Source organism: Metarhizium brunneum, chromosome 1 (genome assembly GCF_013426205.1).
Source record: "Metarhizium brunneum chromosome 1, complete sequence".
In the NCBI taxonomy this organism is placed as follows: domain Eukaryota; kingdom Fungi; phylum Ascomycota; class Sordariomycetes; order Hypocreales; family Clavicipitaceae; genus Metarhizium; species Metarhizium brunneum.
The window spans coordinates 6,430,322-6,453,389 of NC_089422.1; the positions used below are offsets into that span (position 1 = coordinate 6,430,322).

General features: G+C 50.4%; 6 protein-coding genes across 6 annotated transcripts; 3 read left to right on the plus strand and 3 right to left on the minus strand.

Annotated features, from left to right (window-relative positions):
• Positions 1-90: 90 nt before the first annotated feature.
• On the minus strand, positions 91-959 carry PAM17 (Presequence translocated-associated motor subunit PAM17; the record flags this gene model as incomplete). Its single annotated transcript, XM_014693101.1, has 2 exons — positions 91-194; positions 260-959. The coding sequence occupies 2 exons, from the start codon at positions 957-959 to the stop codon at positions 91-93; spliced, it is 804 nt and encodes a 267-aa protein (XP_014548587.1).
• Positions 960-2,135: 1,176 nt separating this feature from the next.
• G6M90_00g019550 (uncharacterized protein) lies at positions 2,136-3,752 on the plus strand (the record flags this gene model as incomplete). The annotated part of the gene is made up of 1 exon (XM_014693100.1): positions 2,136-3,752. The coding sequence occupies one exon, from the start codon at positions 2,136-2,138 to the stop codon at positions 3,750-3,752; it is 1,617 nt and encodes a 538-aa protein (XP_014548586.1).
• A 476-nt stretch (positions 3,753-4,228) lies between these two features.
• On the minus strand, positions 4,229-5,638 carry G6M90_00g019560 (uncharacterized protein; the record flags this gene model as incomplete). Its single annotated transcript, XM_014693099.1, has 1 exon — positions 4,229-5,638. One exon carries the CDS (start codon positions 5,636-5,638, stop codon positions 4,229-4,231), a length of 1,410 nt encoding a protein of 469 aa, XP_014548585.1.
• A 1,920-nt stretch (positions 5,639-7,558) lies between these two features.
• On the plus strand, positions 7,559-8,592 carry TRNSP (Transmembrane protein; the record flags this gene model as incomplete). The annotated part of the gene is made up of 2 exons (XM_014693098.1): positions 7,559-7,822; positions 7,885-8,592. The coding sequence occupies 2 exons, from the start codon at positions 7,559-7,561 to the stop codon at positions 8,590-8,592; spliced, it is 972 nt and encodes a 323-aa protein (XP_014548584.1).
• A 4,565-nt stretch (positions 8,593-13,157) lies between these two features.
• On the minus strand, positions 13,158-14,177 carry G6M90_00g019580 (uncharacterized protein; the record flags this gene model as incomplete). The annotated part of the gene is made up of 2 exons (XM_066129838.1): positions 13,158-13,541; positions 14,115-14,177. The coding sequence occupies 2 exons, from the start codon at positions 14,175-14,177 to the stop codon at positions 13,158-13,160; spliced, it is 447 nt and encodes a 148-aa protein (XP_065985834.1).
• Positions 14,178-16,971: 2,794 nt separating this feature from the next.
• G6M90_00g019590 (uncharacterized protein) lies at positions 16,972-19,848 on the plus strand (the record flags this gene model as incomplete). Its single annotated transcript, XM_014693097.1, has 1 exon — positions 16,972-19,848. One exon carries the CDS (start codon positions 16,972-16,974, stop codon positions 19,846-19,848), a length of 2,877 nt encoding a protein of 958 aa, XP_014548583.1.
• Between the last annotated feature and the right edge of the window lie 3,220 nt (positions 19,849-23,068).

Consider the following 23,068-nt stretch of genomic DNA (forward strand, 5'->3'; position numbering starts at 1 on the left):
GCCAACGACCTTCCTTCACATGTTACATAGTCTTTCCCTTGTCCGTAGTCCATCTTGAACGAATGGAGTTTCTACCGTAGAGCAGAAATTTCACACAAACGCCCTAGTCTTCTTCTTGTTGAAGGCCCGCTGGTCCTTGAGCCATTGTCGGTATCCGGAGACGCTTTGGATCTTTTCGCCGTAGAAATCGGGCACTACAGAATGATTAGATCATATCTCTCGGCGAAATGGTTTAACAGATAAATGAGCTAAACCGTACCTGGATTACCTGCACTGGAGTTGGTAGGATCAACTCGGTTCTTCTTCACCCTGGCAAAAAACTCCGTCTCCTTGCTCATCATTTGGGCCTTCAGGCGGTGGTTGAGAAGGTAAAACACCTGGTTCCCAATGCTAGGGCCCACGAGCCACCCCATGGCAGCACAAGCAAGCGTCATCAGACCCAGTGTGACGAAGGGGTCCAGAGGAATTTGCATCACCACGGGCTCCGCCATGCCCGTGGACAGCAGAATGGCACCACCGGCACCACCAAGCAAGCCCGTCGTTACGGAGAAGAACAGCTGGATACGTCGACGGCGAAGTCGCAACTTGAAGAAAGAGTCCCAGTCTAGAGTCGACTTGGATGCAGCGGCACCTGCCCCCGAGGAAGTCCCCGAGCTGGACATTGATGAGGCGGCACTGGCAAAGCATCGAGCCTGCGAGGTAATCGTCATAGGTGAGGTCGTGCGGGCCCTCGGAACAAGTCGAAGAACGGATTTGCTCGATGCAGCAAGGCTGTAGCTGTGCAATTTCATGGACATGGCATAGCTACTCGGTTGCGAGGGAGCGGCGTTTGTGAGGCCGGCCGGTCGAGTGGCGGTCGACATGGAAGCTTTCGAGCAGCATCGGATAATGGCCGTAGGAGACTTGCAGGAAGTTGCTCTGGGCACGCGCAGAGCCAGAGATTTCAGAGACGAAGACATGGTGGGAATATGAATACGCCCGTCAAGTGCTCTGTTACAGCATTGATAGTGGTTCGGTCGGCATTCAAGCTTGGGGTTTGGGAGGGAGCTTTTGCTGGCGCTCGTGATCTGGGGGCGGAGTTGGAGAAAATGCTGGTCGCTTCAATGTTGGTTGGGAAACGCCCGAGCTGCAGCATGTCGATTTGCTAGCGGCCAGGCGCGACTGGCTGCCAAGCTTGCACTCTGCATGTGTGGTGCGCCACTGGGGTCCAGAGGTGTCTGGTAGTACTATTGCTCGGCGGGATCACCAGAACTCTTTAACTATAGTTGAACTATCCCACAAAAGAATAGGCATGGCCACGCCACAGTATTTTATGTGTAATGCCCCTTGATATCCTGTATGATATAAACTCTCCCCATACAGACTTGGGTAGTTTATTGTATAATATATTTACGTACCGTGAAGTATACTAAAACGTACTTAAGTATATATTATAATGTAAAGCCCGAGAACTAGGTACCTTGGTGGGGCTTGAGCGCACCTAGCAAAAAGAGCCAAGTGAAGCCGATGAGCAATACACGACTAGAGAACGCCAGGCACTCATGCAGCCGTTACAGGCGCCAAGGCCTCCAACAAGACGCAACCTTAAGGGCTTCTGCCCCCCCTATGAAAAATGAAACATCGTCCGTACAGGGTTTAATTTGATGTTTTCTTGCCTTATTATCTCCTGGTGACTTAGACTCTGGCCTCGGGTTACTAAAATCTCAAAATAGCCTGCTACGTGAGGCCTTGTTCCCCCAGCCAAGTACTGGTGAGGGTTTGCGAGGCGACCAGACTTTATTGGCTGGTATGATTGGGCCTATTAGTCACCTGCCGCCCATTACCACCAGACTGCTTAAGGCTTTGCCGACAATGCGGCCGGTGCTAAGCTACTATTGCTAACCAGACTTGACCCAACCACGACCACTTCCTAGTTTGTCGACATCAACACGCTTGCGATTCCCGCCCTTGGCCCCGTGCCTGCAGTCTCGCCCCAGGGTTAGGCACGTCCTTCATCTCCTTAAAACGAAGGGGGGAACGCGTAATTCCGGCTGCTCAAACCCGTGACGCTCAGCTCAGGCATCCCTTCTTACCCTGGGCTACCCAGTTGCGCTCGAGCACAAGGAGGGCACAAGGATGCCTATCACACTACAAGAATGGAAACCACGCTGGTCAGAGGCAGCTCAGACGAAGAGCCACAGTCATCCGCATCAACGACACCGTCACCAGAGCCGACATCGACAAAACCGACATTTGTGATAGAAATCAAAGCAGCGCCGAAATATACCCCAGGATGTGGCCCGGCGCTGCAGTCCTTGAGGCTGCTGCCGCCCGCGTCATCCAGCGCATACATAGTCGAACGGATTCTTTTGCCTTCGCCTGGTCTGGCCGCTGACGGCAAACCACTACCTAAGCGGATGACGTATATAGTTGGGTGGCACGATCTTCCTGCCGCGAGCCTGCTTGTCCCTGCCATGGATGTTCTCGACTACGTATCCCCTAGAACGCTGGAGGAATGGGAAGAAACCATGGAAGAGGAATTAGACCAGGAACGGATCAGATTGGCGGGAGAGAAGAAGGTAGGCTTCGAGGGGTTGAAGCAGAGACACAAAGCGCGTCCACCAACCCACACCGCCATCGAGCCAGCAGCTGCTATTGAGCCCGAGACTGAAGCTGACGATGTCGTTCGCCCTAAGATGGGAGCGATCAGCTTGTCTACCCCGCAAAAGCGCAAATTGGCAGACTTTGAGGGTCTTTCCGACAACGACAACAGCCCATCGAATCAACTTGCCCGCGAAATGTTTGGGGAAGACGGTCGTGAAGACTCATGGGATGTGCCTTCTGCTGGGCTTGGAAATGAGGATATGCGTCTTGAATTCGTGAGTGACACGGTGGACAGCGATGGCGCACGGAAACCTAAAAGGCCCTATATAAATACACCTGTTCCCTTGCCGTCGTACATAAACGGGATCTTGGAATATGCGACTTCGTCAATAGAACCAAAACCATCACCAACCCCGACGTTCAAGGCGGACGATGCTTCGCAGCATCCTGGCCACACTGATTTAGTAGCCTCTATTGAAGGAACCACTTCTTCCAGCGCTGCCGGATTTAATGCCGTTACCGGTAGTTCAATATTTCCGAACATGTCGAACACACGAGAGTCAACTAGAGACAATGCAGCATGGACCCCTGCTGCTGGACAGGCTAATAGTTCCGCGAAAAAGTCGACACGGCCCAAATCCGCCAAAAAGAGACACAAAGAATCACCGCTTATCGAAAAGATGGCGGAAGATGGAGAGCCAACTTGGGAAGTGGAAAGGTTAGAGGATGTGGCGGTTTACGATGTCGAGGGCCAGGGCCTGGTGAGATACTTCTTCGTTCGCTGGGCGGGTGATTGGCCACCAGACCAGCAAACTTCCTGGGAGCCAGAAGGTAATATTCCGCGGAATCTGATTCGAAACTACTTTAAGATGGATAAGAAGAGGAGAGCCAAGCTTGCCGCCCAGAATCAGCGTCAACGAGGACCACCAGAGAGGGTTGGATGGGGCAACTCGAACGCTACATCTACTGGCTCTGTCAACGAAATGTACCAGACGGAGGACCAAGGAGATGATGACTTGCTTGGCGCGCCCCATACAATCAATGATAAGGGTAGCTTATTTGTTGGGGATGATCTGGACTACGATACGTTCTACGAGGACGAATCTGAGACAAGGGACTTGCGGGAGAAAGCATCCGCGGCACTACCTCCGCTGTTTGGTGTGTATTAAAAATGACGTTATAGTCATCTGGGTATGGGGGAAATTCCGAAGACGGTGTTTAGATTTACAATCTTGGGCAGGAAATTTGAGGCGTTAAGAAAGCACTCGGCTGGTAAAAGGGAAAGACGATGCTTTGGGGAAGAAAGCCCGGAGTCTATTTTAATATAATGACAATGTGTCATATCAATAGCATCACATACCCGAATGGGATACGAAATACTAAGCACCGATTAAGATCCTCTGAATTCAACTCCTCATGATGTATCTTGTTATAGCAAAACGAAGAAAAGAAAAGAGTCCATCGAGTATTCATCAATCATGCTCATTTCTATACATTCCTAGCAAATGCCCAATTCGTCATAACGCTGTCCCAAATAGACTGCCCACTCGCAGGTAGTAATGACGTTGGATTGTACCGTTTTCCCAATCCCGGCAAAGCATAATGATCTTGTCTCGTGGTAACCCGGATTAATCACCCCAAGCGTTTACTCCGCTTCAGCATCCACGCGTTTACAGGCAGAATAATCCTGAATAAATTTCGGAACAGGCACCTTCTTCAAGTCCTCGCACTCACAAGGGCACCCATCACAAATTGGTACTATGCCTTCGGCCAAGCCCTGCTCGGCAGCACGCTCTCGTCGGTGCTTCGCCAACGTGCCGTACTCCTCCCACGTTCGCAAATTAGCCATACCCCTGGATTTGAAGTACTCGTCCCATTCAGTTGCCCAGTCCGGGTCGTGCAGGGTATTCGCCATTAGGAGCTTGACCTCGTCTTCGGCGCTGATGCTCCAACTCCACTTGCGACGGGTCAGTTTAATGGTGCTCCCGATGATGTTGTACGTGGTGTCCTGGAACGACCTGCGATCTTCGAGGTAGCTCCATATCTCGGAAGGGTCGACGGAGAAGTACTCGGCGAGGGTCTCCTCGTACGTAGGTCCCGAGGTGTGCCTGATGGCGTCCTTGCCGGTGGGAGTTTCGTGGAGGGGTTGCGGGCGGTATCTGTTGTATGGTTCCCGATCCCATGTTGTTTGTAAGATATTCGTGTCAGTGAATGCGATGAATCCGTTGTGGGAGTCGTAGTTGTCCTGCATCTCGCCTTGGGACGAATCGGGAATGTAGCACATGCCGTGCTTGGTTGCGTCGTACTCCATGTCGGTGTTCCCGAACCTGATTTCTTTCCCAGCCCTATCCGCTTCAAATAGCGAGGTAAGCTCTATGGTTAGGTGACCATCCGATAGTTGGACATTGTTGATGTGTTTCATTCCAATGGTGCAGATTAGGTACCAGATAGCTTCTTCTGGGAAGCTGGGCATGAACAGGGCACGGGTGCAGCCTCTGTCGAGCAGACAGTGGTTCACCTCGGTATGAAGGTAAGATGGCGTGGGAACCACGTATACCTCTGGTTGATGTTCGCCGCCTTTGCTGTCGAGGAATACCGTCTTGTTACCGTGAAAGTGAGAAACGACGTCCGCGGCTGCCTCGGGGTAAACAAACTCAATCATTGCCGTCTTTGTTCTAGTGTTTGCTTTCTTCAGACTGTTGGCGAGGACTGTGGAAATGATTCCTCCATAACATTTGATGCTTCGGAGAACCTGGGGTATAGTTACGTCCGCTGGTAAGTTGTCGAGAATTACTCGGCGACTCTGTGGCCCTAGTTTATCGGCACTCGATGGGCAGGACACGCACACAGGCGGGGAATCAATACACTTGATATCGTCGTGGTACTGCAGAATATACGCTTGATTCGGCGGAGTGGAAGGCTTTTGTGTTGCGTCTGTCTTGAAGACATCATCGCTGGTCAAGGCGATGTTCCAAGCATCGACTTCGGATGGCGTAGTCCAGAACACAGGACCCTTGATCGGGTTTTGTCGCTGAGTTTCTTCCATGGCCTGCATTATTTTGCCAGAGAGCATCTCCACGAACTCGGAAAGGGAGAGGTTGAGGTTAAAAAGTGTGCCAGTAGTCAGAATCATTAAGCAGATGCAACCCGGGAGAAACAGGATATGCTCCTTGACTACTGCCCAATATTTGGTAATCTTGGCATTAAATCATGCGAATCAAGAGAATAAAATGAAGGTGATTCGAAATCTACACTAAACTAGCAATGTGCTGTTTAGTTGTGGTTGCGAGGTGTTGTGTTGAACTGTCAGTGGAGTTGAAGCACACCTGTTGATGCCAGTGCAACAGCCGAAGCAGACTGTCAAGGCCGTGCTGTTGTCCGACGAGCACCGGCAACAAGTAAGACTAATACGGGCAATATGATATGGAACCGCGACCGGACTGTTTAATAGTTTGAGAGTTTGGGTTGTGGAAGAATTTGGTTGCTCACCAACTAATGGTTGTTCCATGGGCCACAACCACCAGGACGAAGTGGAGGATATGGTGCCACCGCATCTTGAATCCCAAGACAAGTTGAGTGGTGTCCAGGGTTATTCCTGTTCTGTTTAAAAAAGATGCAATGAAGCTTCGGCTTTTACGATTTCATGGAAAGTTGTACAGTGTTTGCGGTATTATTGTTTTGACGAGTTGACACGACCCGTGGAGTTTCTACTTCTTCCGCCAATCCGCCATCATGTCGACTGTGAAAACCCAGGTTGTTCTCCCCGGAATAAATCACAGTTGCGGTTACTTACTCGGCAATTTCTTCTAGTCTTCAGTTGGCAGCCGCGCAGCCTCGGTCCTAGATCTGCTGTGTCGAAAGGCTCAACATTGAATCGCACTGGATAAGTCATCCAATTGCATTGATACCGAGGCGGCGTCTGCATCAGATTTTTGATGTGACGGCATTCAGTTTTGGCTGAATTCTCACGTGAGCGCCGGGAGATATTGGCCGCTCGCTACCTTGCGTAACGCTTTGCAAATGCGCAAATTGCGTTATTGTCATGATGAGAAGCGGTCTGGTACGGCGAATAAAGAACGGCGATAGAGTGATACATCAAGTCGGCGTTGTTGGGTTCGGGTAACACAGCATTGGGACATGGTGAGAAATCGGGAACCAAGCGTCTGGTTGCTGCCAATAAAGTTGCATGTGGGTGCCATCCTACTGGCGCCGTGGTAGCATCAGCGCGTGCCAGCACGTCGTAGGGCTGCCGGTTGCGTTCCCGGAATGCAGGTTGTGATGGGACGACAATTGTTCAAGACGATTCCGTCACCATCCTGTCAAACACCGACCATGTATGATGAATGAATGATGGTTCCAGGGTGAAATATGATGGCCCTAGGACGATGCCGATTCCCGAGCGAACGCCGTGGAGGTACTTGAGTGCTTGGAAATACTTCTTCGAATTGTCAAAAAAGTGGACCAGTGGCATCTCGAGACGGGCTTTGGACAAGGGACAAGTCAGTAGTCCACGGGCTTCACCCTTGACATGACACCTAGCGATCCCACCTTTCCCCTCAGCCTCGACCTGCATTGGGCCACCCTTCCCGCACCCTAAGCCTAATTTGGGTTTTTATTACTCAATGTCTACTATTCCAGGAACTCTGGTATTGGAACAAAGTGAAAATGATCTCTCCCACGCGAGACGCCGTGCGTTCGGGAAAGGGAAATGTGGCGGTAGTTCTTGTTTCCGGACGCCCGGATGGAGACGACTAGATGGCTGGCCGGCCTCCCCTCTCGGCGAGTATTCCTCACGAGCCCACGACTTCTCTCTCCTTTATAAGACCTTGTGAATTCGAGCGACATTGTCCTGGCCATCATCATGCGACACGACGACTTCCGCTGACCCGCCACACAATCCGAACGCTCCAACTTTCTCTGTGTGGTCCGTTCCTTCGGCCGCCTGGCTGGAGCCTGCGAGGCCGTCGCCGATACCATGACTCTGCCTCACAGGACGTGGAACTTCGACATTGATCGATTCCTTAATCCGTTCGTGCCGTCGCCGCCATGGCGTTTCCTGCCTTACCCCGTGGCAAGATGGTTCGGATACCGTAAGGCGAAGCCGAAGGATGCCGGTAACCTGATGCCCGTTTTCTGGGCCTTCATTGGCGTATTTGCGGCTATTCTCACGATACAAGCCGTGTCGAAGCGAGTGCCGTCATTCCAGGCGCGAGGAGCCCCCATCATTGTGGGCAGTTTTGTAAGTTCTCGTGCCAGCCATGCCCCATGAAGCAGACACCAACAATTCCATGACCACGACAGGGCGCGGCTGCGGTTCTGGAGTTTTACGCCATCGAATCGCCCCTTGCCCAACCTCGAAACGCCATCATAGGTCAACTCATCTCGGCATTCGTTGGAGTTGCCATCGGTAAGCTTTTTCAGCTGAGTGATAGCTTCAAGGACATCCAATGGGTTGGAGGAGCTCTTGCTTGCGCCTGCGCAACTTCTCTGATGGCTTTGACCAAGACTGTGCACCCACCTGCGGGCGCCACGGCGCTGCTTGCCGTTGTTGACGATACCTTGATTCACATCGGATGGTTCATGCTCCCGGTTATGCTGCTGGGATGTGCGCTTATGCTTGGTGTGGCGCTGCTGGTCAATAACCTGGAAAGACGTTTCCCGATGTACTGGTGGACACCCGAAGACCTTAGTAAAGGAAGAAAATCCATATTACGTAGACGACACTCAGCCGAATTAAAGAAAGACGACATGGACGAAGAAAAAACAGTAGACAGCCCTACAGCGCCGGCACCGGCAGTCACTTCCAAAAAGTCGACTATTGATGGTAGCGAGAATGACGCCGAGTCTAGCGACAGAGATCAGACCGGAGGCATGTGTGTGAAGTTCACTCACGCTCATCAACATGCCGGGGAAGTTGTCATCAGAAAGGGAGAAGTGGTTATTCCGGAGCACATGTTTCTTACTCAGGAAGAACAGCAGTTTCTAGAGACTCTCACATATCGACTGTAACTACTACATGAGAGGGACTACAACACATATCTCGAGCGTACATGGGGCATGGCGACTGTATTGTGTATTTTGTTTATCGTATCTAAATGTTTTATAGTTGTAATGGTTTTTTTGTTTTACTCTATGGCAGCCAACCCCCTTCATCCTTTTTTTCTTTCATTTTTGCAAAGGGAGGAGAAGGAAAAGTCATCGACAAAGGTACGGAATGCGAATCTCATGTTGTAGTTTGTCTCCCAAAGACTTGTGGATGGTTAAAGAAGGCGCACGTTGAGTCTTGAGATCGTGCGGTCAAGGAAGTGTTGCAACCAATACGAAAAATACGCCCAACAAGGAAAGTTGGAATACTTACCGAGACAGAAAATGTCATCAATAAAACGGTAACAAATGTGTTGACCGTTTGTGCCACTAGGGGGCCAAGTCTTCGGGATGCTCTAGTAGCAGCTTGAAAGGATGATCGCCCTATCACCCTCAACCTCGTCTTCAATTCCAGATCAGCTCGTTTGAGCAGAATCATACTGTGTTTTATACAGAGCACTAGCTTACTTGCCCGAAGTCACCCATTCATATTAACGTCTATTTTGGAATGAACATGTCAACAAGCCGTGGAGAAGACGGCCAGAAAAGGACGGAGACGGTTTTATTGCTCTCGCCGAGGCTCATAAGGGCCTCAGTGAGCAAACCTAGTTCAATGTCAAATACCGAGTTGCCCACGAGTATTGGAAGAATCCACTAGGCTTGTTGGCCGTGTCGGCTAAGACCAAGCTGGACATACAGTCCGATTCGCGTGAGGTAAAAACGTCCAGGACATGCAAGCACGAGCGGCAATGATCGGCTGCAGGACTGTTCAGCAAGCAGCCGCTCAGGCGAGAGTCAACTTCCCATAGCCTAGGATCCAGGACGGTCGTCAGCCAGCAACCCTGGATTCATGTCACGACAACGTGGGTTGCTGGGTTTTATATCTGGAAGTCGCATGTCTACTTGCCGAAGAGCTGCAGAAGGGCGATTCCAGAGTGAGAAATATACATGTAGTGTTACTCAGCTCGGGAAAATGGGCCCTTTCACACGGCAGCCACGACGAGTGTGTGTATACCCGTTGCTAGCTTTATTTCTGATATCGTATATCCTGACCAGTCATTGGGGAATAAGCAGATACACTTTCAGATGGAGATACTCACTTACGGCGCGAGGAATCATACTAGTACTCTGTTGATCAAAAAGGATTTTGACGGCTTCGAGAAATACTACATCCATAGCGTTGCGGAAAGCAGGGTAAATACTTCAGATGCTACGCCGCTGCGGCCCACGAGGCTACAGAAGGTGTTTCAGGCACTTTGTTGTGGCATGGAACCTATGGCAAGGATGTCACGAGCTGATAAAGTCACACTTCTCTTCCAACGCAGCCGGGAGAAGGATGACCACAGACCGACGCAAGAGAGGTTGAGAGCCAGTGGAACATTTCGGCAAAGCGCATGCACCAAGGGCTGAGTTCGCTCTGTCTCGAGTATCACTGAGCATGCCAGACCCAAACCCCCGAGATACAAAGACACAGCGTCATGAGCCGAAGCAACAGCATCCCTGTTTGGCAGCTCGTTCATCATGCTCTTTGCAAAGCTCAAGGTCCAATCTATCGACTGGTTCTCAGCTCTGACTATCGCAGCATGGCGCCCGGGTCATGCAAGGCGTTGCAACGGCTTTGATATCTCCGGTTGTCACCACACTCTCAAACACCAGAAACTAGCCGGGTCCGTGGTAATTTGAATCCTCAAGCTTGAACTACGTACCAATTGCCCTGGTGTCCAAACCCTCAGGTGCTGTTATTTCCACACCAGTACAAACATCGACGCCAACTTCGGGTGTGGCTACCGGACGTTTGTAACCCTCCTTTCCCTACTGGCTCGGGAAGATGACCCCAAACCCGAAGAGCTAGGTGGTTAGGCGTGTGTTTGTGTTCAGAGACACGTGAACCCATGTCGCGTAACGAGGATACTGGACTTTGAACCATGAGCCCGTTCTAACACTTGTTTTATTGGCAATTTGCTACCTGACAAGGAAGCTGTGAACAGGGGACTCCCTAACTCGATGTACTCTGTCCTGTCGGGTCTTTACACTCCAACCCCTGTATGGAGAACCACCCGTGACCTAACAAGGCCAATAGAGCATGGGGGCCCTGCTGTATCAGCGATCCAATTACTTGAGGTAAATGCATGTTAAGTGATTTACAGGGCTGGTAATGAGGAACATCAGCCTTTCTTACCTTTTCGTTAAAAAGTCAAGTATTTATTTCCACGTGAGTGATGGCCAGTATGCTCTATCGGGGAGTAGTAGACCGCTGTACGGAGTAAAGAACATAGACTTGCAAGAAGCTCCTAGAAGGCATAAATGTTGAATGTTGGTGTACGGAGTACGCGCTCCCCAACTCTACACCGTGTAGTCGATTGGCTGCACCTGTCGCGGACTCACGGGTATTAATGCATATACACCTGGAGCTAGAATGCATGTACGGAGTAAGATTGGCATAATAGGTCCAGTCTGGTCTCTTTCTGGGTGGCGTACAGCAAACTTTCAGATGGCTGCTGGTTATCGTACTCGGTACTCCGTAGCAGTTGACTCTTCACCTCATGCCGTCCACGTCGCCACCTGCAAGCTGTCGCACTTGCCTCGTCAATGTCTTATACATTGGTGGATTTTTTTGATATTGGGATGCTACACTCCCCTCACCGAAGCACCAAGGATAGATGGGTGAGTGATTCGTGGAAATGACGACCAAACACCACGTGTACAGTCGCCGTGTCGCACGCCCTGGCAAGAAGCGGTCGACGGAATGTTCGGTGAGTTGTCGCAAATAGAGGGTTGTACGTGAATGTGACCGTGCAAGGCCCGTCTGCGAAGCGTAATGACAATCACAGCGGACAAAGTCCAGACGTCACACTTGATTGACTCCCATCGTGAACACGATGTATGAAGGAAACGGGCCACTCAGGTGACGGGGTGAGGACGATGGAGGACGATGGAGGACGATGGAGGGGTCGATGGCGTTAAATCCAGCCATCTTCTGGGATGCTGCGCTGTGGGTCATGCGAGCGGGGGGTTTCGGGGTTTCACGATGGAAGCTCTGGGCGTGCGGTGATGATGAATGGGTGTGTGGCCTATTGACGTTTTTTGTGCAATCTCGACAAATGTTTCAGTTGTTAAACCTGGTGATTTCTCAAATTCTCCGGCTCTCAGTTTCCGGTAGATGACTATCGTCTTTTCCTTTCTTTTTTAGTTTCACCAGAATATAACCTCAAGGGAACAAAGTTATACACGTGCAGGCTCTCATCGATGTCATCGCACAATTATCTATACGTACTCCAAGCAAAGCGTAATACTATCGCGCAACCTTCTTCCTTCTTAAAAAAAAAAAGAAAAGAAAAGAAAAGAAAGAAAGAAATAAGAGAGAGAGACGCAGATATACGGAGTACCGGACATAAAATGCAAGACGATCCACCCCTGGAGCTCATGCGCCAAACTCTTCATCTCGGCCTGTCACTTGAGACAGGATTCATTCCATCACGGAACCCACGTCTCACATGGCAAACCTTCACCGGTTGCCCTTACGGAGTACTTGACCCTTCCCTTTTTTTTCTTTTTTTCTTTGTTCCTTCACAAGGGCATCGCTCCGTCACCGGTAGGGCGTTCCTTGTGTCCCAACTTTGGAAATCACCATAGGTCGTGAGGGTCATCCTTCCAGCAAAAGGCCAAAAGCTAAAGTGCTGCACGGTATGAAGGGCGTGTGGTTGGGGCTCTGGACGGAGATTTGTAGAGTCTGGTCCAGTCTGAATGTCTCAGGTATCGCCACCGTTGGCCCCTTGCCAAAGTATTCGGAAGCCGTGAAATGAGTGGCGCCTGGAGAAGTGGCTTGTAGATGTTTGGGCCAGGAGGCCCTGCCATGGCCCATCTAGGGGAAGACTCGAGGTAATCGTTGTCTGCAGCTGAAAGGATTTAGCATACGCGTCTTCAACGATTATCAATATCGTCGATTTGACCCTTCTATCATTGATGTGCAACTTTCCACTGCCCCGAATTGCTGTTGATAACTCAACAAGTAGACTAATTACACCATCGTCAAGTCGTGTCCATCAACCGTGTCTGACTTTGCACGAGGCCGGCCAATAGACGTGCATGATGTGACAGAATCTCGCCCAACAAGGTAACATTGAACACACTGGGCATCCCCTTTCTGCTTTTCAGCGTCAATCATGGAGAAGAGCGAGCCGAAAGAGTCGCGATCATGGACACGAGGGAAAGGAGCCACCACTACTTCATTAGTCCTTTCGTAATTGACTATTGTCACTGGAACAGCGAGGAACTCGCACAGCGGCCCACAACCGTATTGGGCGGCGAATTCAAGGCGTCTCTCCTCTAGGATGGAGTCGCGGATATTCTTGTAGGATTGACTTGTTAAGCGAAGCAATGGCCTTGTTCTTCTCCGTACTGTGGTCGTAGGACATACCGTTCTTGCCCATGGAGATATTAAAACGAACCCAGGTGCGCTCATGTGTGTCCAAAGCTGCGCAGCACATACCTTAAACTGTGGCTAGGAATGAAGGGCATGCAGTGCTCAGAACACTCTCGTACCATGTCTCCGGGTCACGGTTGAGCATGACGGCCTGGCCTCTGGATAGGTTTCTGCGAGCTAGGGAGTGAAAAACTGGCAAGGCGGCACAGACCTGTGCCTCCGACAACAGCATGTCCCAGCCCTCTCTTGTCCATACTCTGCGTCTGTCGCCAAAGTTGGCCTCGAGCGATCCAATCCACATATCGGTATCGGTTCCGTCTCTTGAGAAGTTTCTGATGACAACGATGACGGGCTTGCCGCTCCGGCTGTAGGTGGTGTGTCTTTCAACAACGTCATTTGGACAGTGCAGAATGAAATATTTTGTAGGGAAAACTTGACCATGAACCGGGCTCTGGTGTTGAAAGAAGTCAATGCTACAAAGACGCAACGAAGGTGTTGCCGGAATACAGCTGAAACGGGGACATAAAATGCACCAGTCAGTTGACCTCTATGACCAAGTCTGAACTGGCCAGTCGACACTAAACCATGGTAAGCCTAGTCGCTCCGCCGAGCTGCTCGGAGATTCGGCAAGGATGGAGTCAACATTTGAAGTGCCGCTTGATAGATGCAGTGGCAGTGGCGTATTGCAGAAGACGCAGAAAATACCCCATTTAGCCAGATGGGACATGTCTTGCTGGTGGGCTATGTTCATGCTGGATGCTCTTGGAGCAGCTTACGCTTCAACACATGGGTCCTCGTGGCTGCCGTCTTGTGCCATTTCCCCAGTGCCCTCATTAGCTGATGATATATTTTTTTTTTTGGCTATACTCGGTTGAGTCCCTTTTGTATATTGTTAGATCTGACCTCAACTTGTATGGGCCGTCTCGACCACGTCTGATTCGCGTGGTAGACTTGTCCTGGCTAGGTCGTAATATTCCCCTTGTGCCTTCAATGCTCCTTCTAGCACTTGCATTCAACATCTTACACAAGACTCTTCAACATTTTCAACACGCTCAAAATTCCTCACGTCATACAAAATGTCCGACATGCTGTTCAAAATAAACCTCATCCCGCTATAGTGTATGGGCGTACTTGCAACGGTCCCCGGACATACCCTCTCTTCACATTTTTCCTGATCTGTGTCGGCAAACTTTGCGCCATGCAAGATCGCGCCACTTTTGGCAACAAGTAGTACCAGACATCTTCAGGATCAGGGATCCTAGGAGACATTGAAGCAAAAACTGGGGCTCGAAATCTGCGACAAGGACCAGTTTCTCGGCACACAGAAGCGAAAAGCAAGGGTATGTAATCATGGCACATGTGCAGTATGTATAGATTTGTTTGCCGAGTTCCCGCAGTTGATATGTAAAGTAGTATTCTAGAACATGGGACTACGGCCATTCTCTTGGCACTGCCCAATCTTTGGGCCGCGACATGGGATGTTTGGGCTGGGATGTCAGAGTTCCCAAGGTTTCCAGGGCGGTTGAGCAAGTCGGGATACCCATTATGGAATAGCAGCATCATCGATGGCTCCATCACAGGGGGCCGTGCCAGGCTGGGGCTAGATGAGATGAGGAAAACGAATCCATGGGTTATTATTATTCCCAGGCCAATAATAATTTGGGAGTTCCGATATCGAAATGCAGCTTTGCCCGCTCATCAAGCACTCCGGACTGCACCATGGAGCCTCAACATTCAAGTTTGCCGATAAAGGCATGAATTGCTGCCGCCAACGGTCGCATAAAGCTCCAACCCAAACCGGTGGAAATTCGAATTTCAACTATTCCATCGAGGACGTGGTTCAAGACAGGATGGCCGGGAACACTAATGGCCTTTGATGTATTAGTAATGGCACGCTGAACGCAATAGCATCGAGGCATTTCCTGTAGCACGCTGATGAATGTGCGACGTGGGCGCATGTCTAGTTCCTTTGCCAGTGCGTCTTTTCATACTTGGCCATAATCTCCAAGCCCCGTTATCCTCCATCCGACATTGGCTTGCCGTGTTCAAGTCCCCAAAAGGACCATGGTGCAATCGCCAAACGCAGCTCCCTTGCCATGATCCAATGTAGCCAATCTATCGAGGATAAGCCGGGCAACCTGGTTTCCTTGCCCAGGTCCCTGTCGTCTAGCTTGACTGGGATGCTTGCTACGGACAACATTCACTCTGGAACAACTCGGCCCTCGGCCACATCAACGCGAGGCAAGTACTCCGTAGCAAGCACGGTAATTTATTGTTTCCTCGACGCCACGACTGCTTGGTTGGCAGAAAAATACGGAGTAGCGACGGAGAAAAACAAGAAAGCAAAAATAGCGGGCACGTCATGACGGTGCTCGCCTTGCGCGACTCATCGTCGAATTACTCCACGGTGGGATGGTCGTGTGTCATGGCAAAACCCCACCAGAGCTTCGTAATAATTGTACATACGTACTCGCATCGATTCGTGCTGTCCCAAAGTCTTCTTCGCCGTACTCCGTACATTTTGCATGAACAGGCAAGGCTGACCCCGCTGTGCGCCGTGGCCAATGCCAAGTGCACCTGAACACCAAGCACTTTGGTTACGCAGCTGCCTGCACAGACAAACTTGGGCCTCTGGCCCATGACGGTCTTGAATGATCTGCTTGTTTGTCAGCTTTGATTCCCCTCCCTTCCGTCCCTACACTGTCGCCTGCACGTGCCGCAAGAGCCGTGCAAGCCATGCTGCCGTGATGTATAAGTGGGTCCGCCAAGGCCGAGCGCCTCAGGGCGCTGCATGTCAATCGGGGGCCGGGATCGATACCGTGCAAAACGGGACCCGCAGTGGACCTGCAGCCGACCGCCACTTACCAGCCTGATGGAAGTCTAAAACTCTGATCGTCAAACGTCGACGTCTCTTCGCCTCTTGATAAGGACTGTCGGCCTCAGATTTGCCGGGATCGTCTTGTTTTTCTAGAAACCCACAAAAAAAATCTACGTCATGCTATTTTTGCCCACTAGGAACCGCCCGTTTCATCACGGACAATCGTATGTATGTATACCGTCACAGATCTGCTTCTGCACCCTCCGACTCGGCGTAGAAAGAAGACAAGGCAGGTTCAGCTATTGGGCAACCCAATCATGTGAATTCTCGAGTTCCTTCCTTGTCTCGAGGCTCCAGTTATCATGTATCTTTCTTGCAACACCCTTCTCCACCATGAAGAGGAGGAAGGAACGGAACAAGAAACGCTAATTGAAAGAGCAGGTGCGGTCCGGATGTCTAGCCTCCTACTCTCGGCCTCCTTGCCTCCCACCTCCCCCCCCCAAAAAAAAGTGTCCACAAATACGATGTCTCTATCTGACTTCTCCGCCTGTGCAAAACACCAACGTACAAACCGGTCGATGCTTTGCCCAGTCTCGTCGCAGCATCCCAACATGAGGTGTATCAGTGACCCACATACTCGAGTCCTTCCGATGTATCTGGCTTGTTAGTCAGGGTCAGGTAACTAGGCCTTCATCATCGCCATTTTTAATCCTTTCCCTGGGACCACAGCGACCCTCTTTTCCTCTCCCAACGTTGCGTCGCCGCGCCTCAGTTGCTACCGATCCAGGGAAAATAACTAGATTTTGCCTTGATGGATTGGGGCTTCGGGTTTGCGCGTCCCTGGGCCCCGGTGTTATGCCCCCCCCCTTGTACTTAGCTTCCTTAAATGCCATTGCTAAGAGTACATATTTCATGGCCAGATTTTCTCTTTTCTCCTCTCCTCCTCCCCTCTTCTCTCATCCCCCGTAAAACAAAAGCTCTCCATTTCTCATGATATATCGGTTAAACTAGCTCTGAGACCTGTCTCAGGGCCAACCACACCCAAGATTCTTCGTTCCCAACCATGGCGCCTGACCCCACCTCTATCGACAACTCCAATGACAACTCCAACACCAACACCAACACTGCCAGTACGCCAAACCGGAAGACCAAGAAGCGAGTCGTCTGGCATTCAAGCAGTCAGGACTATGGGAAAGCAGAGGCAGAGGGGACCTCACCGGATTCTCCGGCCGACGGTGGAGGCACCACGAGCACCAACACATCTCTAGCCCCGGCCAGTACAAATGCTGCTGCAGCCGCAGACTCGACTTTACATTCAACCGTGGCTACATCTACCAGTAACAGCGGGAATACAAGCGGCAATGGAAGTGGCACGCCCATTCCTATACTAGGCGTGAAAGACCTCAGATCGGAGCCAGGTTCACCTGGGCTGTTCTCTACACCTCCCGGGGCGCCTGACGCCGTGGAATTGAGAATGGCCCTCAACTTGGTCCTGACTGAAGAAGAGAGCCGGAGGGAAGAGCAGAGCTTCTTGTCTGTAGCCACCCCTCGAGCTCCAAGACCCGCTCTGAGACGTAATACAAGTTATGATGATCCGGAGGAACGCGAGAGGGCGGACCAAGCGGAGAGTCGGGTCACTGAGCGTCAGCTTCGCTCCATGAATGACGCACGCCAACGAGCAGATCGCTTGGCGGTATCGGTGGGTAGCTATTCTGCTTCTGGTTCAAGGCGAAACTCGGACGTCGAAGGTTCATTCCAGCCGCTCATCCGCGACTCAGATGATCATGGGAGCTCTTTCGCAGACGATGCTACTGTGACATCTGATGATGACCTCGACAAGGAGCGTTTTAGGTATCGCACCCCCTACAGCCGCCGACAACGCTTTATTGAAGACCATGACACCGCGGAGTCTCTGGTCAGGTCTCACACACAAAAGGCCGGGAAGAGTAATCTGTTCCACGAAGAGCCTGGTTCATCTGGCACAAATACACCCGTGTCCCGCCAAACTTATGGCAACGACTATGTCCCCCGTCCTTCAAAGTACAGAGGCGGTATTCTGTCTTCACTATTGAAGCTTTATCAAGATGATAGAAGAGCCCCGGGCAACAATACCAGCGGGCAACTCACGCCTCTCTCATCTTCAACTCCTGTCATGTCGCCTCGCCCCTCACCTCCGACTTCGAGACCTCCTTCTGAAGCTGGAGGATCGAGACCTTCTTCTAGAGCTGGAGGATCTCGACAAAGATTTACTAGTGGTTTGTTCACCAATAATCGGGCCCGTCATTCGACGACTTCCCTTACTGAACTTGTAAAGTCTTCTTCGATGTTTGCTGCCCCGGGTTCCAGCGAGATCTCCGACCATTGGTCAGAAAAGTTTAAAAAAGAAAAAGCCGACAAGTCCCCCAAACCCAAGAAGGAACAGATTCGAATAACAGTTCATATTGCCGGTATAATAGCACGACACCGATATCTCCTCAAGCTATGCCGGGCCCTCATGCTGTACGGCGCGCCGACGCATCGACTCGAAGAGTACATGACCATGTCATCACGCGTTCTCGAAATCGAAGGGCAATTTCTCTACATTCCGTCCTGCATGATTATCAGTTTCGATGACAGCACAACGCATACGGCCGAAGTTAAGGTTGTTCGGGTGCCACAGGGTATCGACCTGGGAAAGTTGTGCGACGTTCATAATATTTACAAAGACGTTGTTCACGACAAGCTTGGTGTCGAAGAAGCAACAGATGGTTTGCATAAGGTCATGGAAAGGAAGCCCAAGTTTCACACATGGTTCCGAGTCCTAATGTATGGGATTGCATCTGCCTGTGTGGCGCCGTTTGCCTTCGAAGGTCGATTTATCGACCTCCCTGTCGCCTTCATTCTGGGATGCATTGTGGGTATGCTTCAACTTGTTTTCGCCCCGAGTAACGAGCTATACGCACACGTTTTCGAGGTTTCCGCCTCGGTTATTACTTCCTTCCTCGCCCGAGGCTTCGGATCGATCAACAATGGCCAGTTGTTTTGCTTCAGCACCTTAGCACAAAGTAGCATTGCTTTAATTTTACCTGGTTACATGGTCCTGTGCAGTTCGTTGGAACTTCAGAGTCATAATATTGTCGCTGGAAGCGTTCGGATGGTGTATGCCATGATTTACACTCTGTTTCTGGGGTATGGAATCACAATCGGAGCTTCATTATATGGAATGATGGATAGCAACGCTACCAGCGAAACTCATTGCAAGGATCCTCTTGATCGGAATTGGTACTTCTTGTTCGTGCCGGGCTTCACATTATGTCTTTGCATTATCAACCAAGCCAAATGGAGGCAGACACCAGTCATGACCATAATGGCCTTAGCAGGCTTCTGCGTCAACAGCTACTGCAGCAAGTACTTTGAAGGAAACAGCCAGATCTCAAATATGTTGGGCGCACTAACAGTCGGTATCCTGGCAAACCTGTACTCAAGGTTGGGCAGACACATGGAAAACGCTTGGTTGGATGTTGTGGAGTGGTGGCAGTACCGAGTTAAACCAAGATTTTCGAGACACCGCTGTCGAGATCCTGATGCATGGTCACTGCCTTCCATGTCAGATCCTGAATCCAACACCGCTTCTCAAAAGAAGCAATGGCGCCAGCCGCGCAAGGTTGGCTACAGCCTTGCAGCCGCCGCTATGCTTCCCGCTATCTTCGTACAGGTTCCCTCCGGACTCGCTGCCGGCGGATCGCTGCTGGCTGGCATCACCTCCGCAAATCAACTCACGGGCAACAGCACATCTACAGTAGACACTAGTGCCAAGACAATCGGAAATCTGGACGGGACTGCATTCAACGTCTTATTCAGCGTTATTCAAGTAGCTATAGGCATTAGTGTTGGCTTGTTCATGAGTGCTCTTATTGTGTATCCACTAGGCAAGAGACGAAGTGGACTATTTAGCTTCTAGAGAGCTTTCTCGGAGAATGTGGCCAAAACAGTCTTGCAGCTCTGGTATAATATTTGAAGCCTATATTGCATCTGTTAATATCAAACACGCATGTTTTGTCGCACACGCCTGAACGCCCGAAATAGATCCCCCGGCCTAGCAACGGCTTTGCTTGCGGAGCCGTCTCTCAGCCTTCTAACTTTGCCGGCGGTTCCTGTCCGTCCGGACTTGATTGCCACCAGCCGTAGGTGTCACACCTAAACCACTCTCTTCAACGCTCCAAATGTTCCTAATTGTCGCTCTTCCGTTCGTACCATAGCTCAAAACCGGCTGGCAGATCTGTGACAGCCAGCTTGCTGAGAGACGGCGCGATTCCTTCGGGATCGTTTTTCTTAACATATGGATCTTTATGAGTAGGACCAAGCTTTCAGATTTACTAAATCATCCGGATCAATAGAGTCGACCGATTGCTTGACGTTGCGTCGCCCTATTTGCTCAGCTCGTCTGTGAATCAACCTGTTCAACTTCACTACAGCTTCATCCCAGTCGCTCACCTGACGGGCCGCTGTGCAGAGTTTTTTGCAGAAACATTCTCCCCTATACGCCCACTAGTGATAGTCAACCTCGTCTCCGCCCCATATACGGCTCACCGTCTTCAGGGCCTTAACGCTTCTAGATTCGTCACCCTGATCTCTCATCACTCGGCTGTTCTGCAGGCGCCTCGCATTTTCCCCGACCCGTCCTTAGAATCTTTACCATCTGTTTTGTGGACGTGAATCTATTATTCCTAAAGCTATAACCTTAGAATCTCTGCATCCCCTCTATACCGCGCAAAACTCCATCTCGGCTCCTGCGCTAATACGTCCAAATCAAACCTCTCCCGTTCGATCTGACCTCTCTCAATCTCAATGTCGGCCACACCACCAATTCCCCAGACCGTACATGCCTTCCTAGACCGCTTCCTGTATCGCCTCCTTTCCTCACGTAAACACTATACGTCCACATACAAATCGTGTTCTTCACCCACGAAATACTATCCAACCTCAACCTCGTGGACAAACAGCCCGGCCAACCCCTGATGCCTTACTGGCAGATGACCAAGCCAACAGCCCCTGATACTTCACCAGCAGATGACCCGACCAACCCTGATATCTCGTGTGCAATATGGAAAGATGACTGACTATCGACACCACCACATACCACAATCCTCGGAATCACCGTCCAAATAACCAGACTATGCGCAACAACAGACACGGGAAACACTTCCCAGACCTAGGCAACACGCCAAAGACACTTAACCAACAACACCACTACATACCACAACCAATCCTTAGAATTACTAGCTAGATAACTAAATCCGCATAGCCCCTAGTTACTAAGGGGGGCCTCGTGATATTGTTTTGCTTTTCTGACGTTGCTTTTTCTGGCACCTCTCCCACCTCCCGGCGCTGCCGACCATTTGGAATTTGTCGCTTACTGTGACAAGGGCTCGGAAAGAGGGCTTGGAGCAATAAGGGGCTCAACTCAATAATAATCTCGTAGGATGTCAAAGGTCCTGAGTTGCTACAAGAGAGGAAGAGAAGGGTGACTGCCTTATATACATGAAAGGAACGCCCGGGCCTAAGGTCCTTGCCCGGGCACGTGTTCTGGCCGTGTAACCAATAAGTCCTATATCGGCGTGAAGCCCCTTTGTTGGGTTTCACGATCTGTTGGGCCTTTTCCGTGTAACACTTACGGCGGCTAGCATTGTGAAGCAAGTCTGTGTTTTCTATGATCCCGTCAGTTCTGCTCTGTAAAAAAACAGCCATGGACCATTTCTATTACACATGTAATAGCATTCAGAGCTAAAGACGCAATTCCGCGTACGTGCTTACATGCCCTAAGCCTAAGCCTGTCGCGTAGAGTCTGCTCGACCAGTCCTGGATAACAGAGCGTAGTAAACATCTGTTTCATGCAGAATTATTCCCCTATGGAAACAGCGATGCGACCTACGTTGCCGGATTTCACTCTCACTCATTCCAATCTCTTTTTGTTAAAATTGTGTGTGCCCAATTTTGGTTGTATTAACCTTCACTATAAATACGTGTACCCAACTACTCTTATCTTATCCTCACGTGACTAACTCGCCTCGACGACGAACATTCACAAGTACTACTTAAGGTTTAATTGTTTCGCCCTGTAGTCAAATAAAATTACACGCATAATACAAGTATCGTATAAGCGTAAAATCTAAAACAGTATTAGGCTATACCAGGCCAAGAACAGTAAGAAACTAGAAAAGTAAACTGTTTGTACACGCATTGTAACGCGTTAGATGTACCAACGCAATTGGTGCCGCGCCGCGGCCGCTAGCCAAGGCCATCTCGCGATAGCCTCACCCACCGTTATTATAGAGGCAAACCTTATGTGTTATAGCTGGTTAGAAATTAATAATCCATACCACAAATAAGAAAGTTATTTATAAGTAAATTTCTTATATCTAAGAAGTGTATATTAATAAATAAAATAGTCCAAGTAATAAAGCCCTAGAGCAAAGTATATACTATTTATTAGGAGTACTTAATGTTAAAGTAATAGTAGCACAATAGGGAATCCTGGCTGTGAGATGCACATAGCAGAGTGGCAATAACAGCCTTGGTTGCACAAGGGCCCCAGCCACGACAGAGAATACCACAGCGTAGCGGCGTCTCGAGCACAGGAGGTCTCTGGATAGCACCATGCTACCATCAAAAGCGCGGGAGAGAGATCAGGTAGGCAACAAAGTGCCCGAAGAGATGACCACTTCGCAGGCGAAGCTATAGAAGCTGAGTGAGAAGACCGTTAAAGACGTATTGGCTGGGCAACAGAAAACGACCAATTAGAGGACGAGAAACTCTAACCAATAGGAGGCGAGGGCTTTCGCGGGGAGAAATGTTTAGCGTCAGGGTGCGTCCAGAAGAGCCTTTCGTTCCTCAAGGCATAAGCGAATACACAAGGTAAACAAGCAGTAGCGCCGCGTGTAATAGGTCTAGCGAGTATATTTGATATACTAAATAGATAACTCGGACAAAAAAAGTGATGCTAAAGAAGAGAAGAACAAGGAAGGGGTAAAGAAGAGCTGTTGAGCTCTTCAGCCCCTGAGCCCCTGAACCCCTGAACCCCTGAACCCCTGAGCTCGCCGCTGCTAATCTCGCCTGTTAGCAGGTCCCGCTACTGGCAGCTTGTCGATGGAGGCGAGAGCGCAGCCGAGCCATTTTCGGGC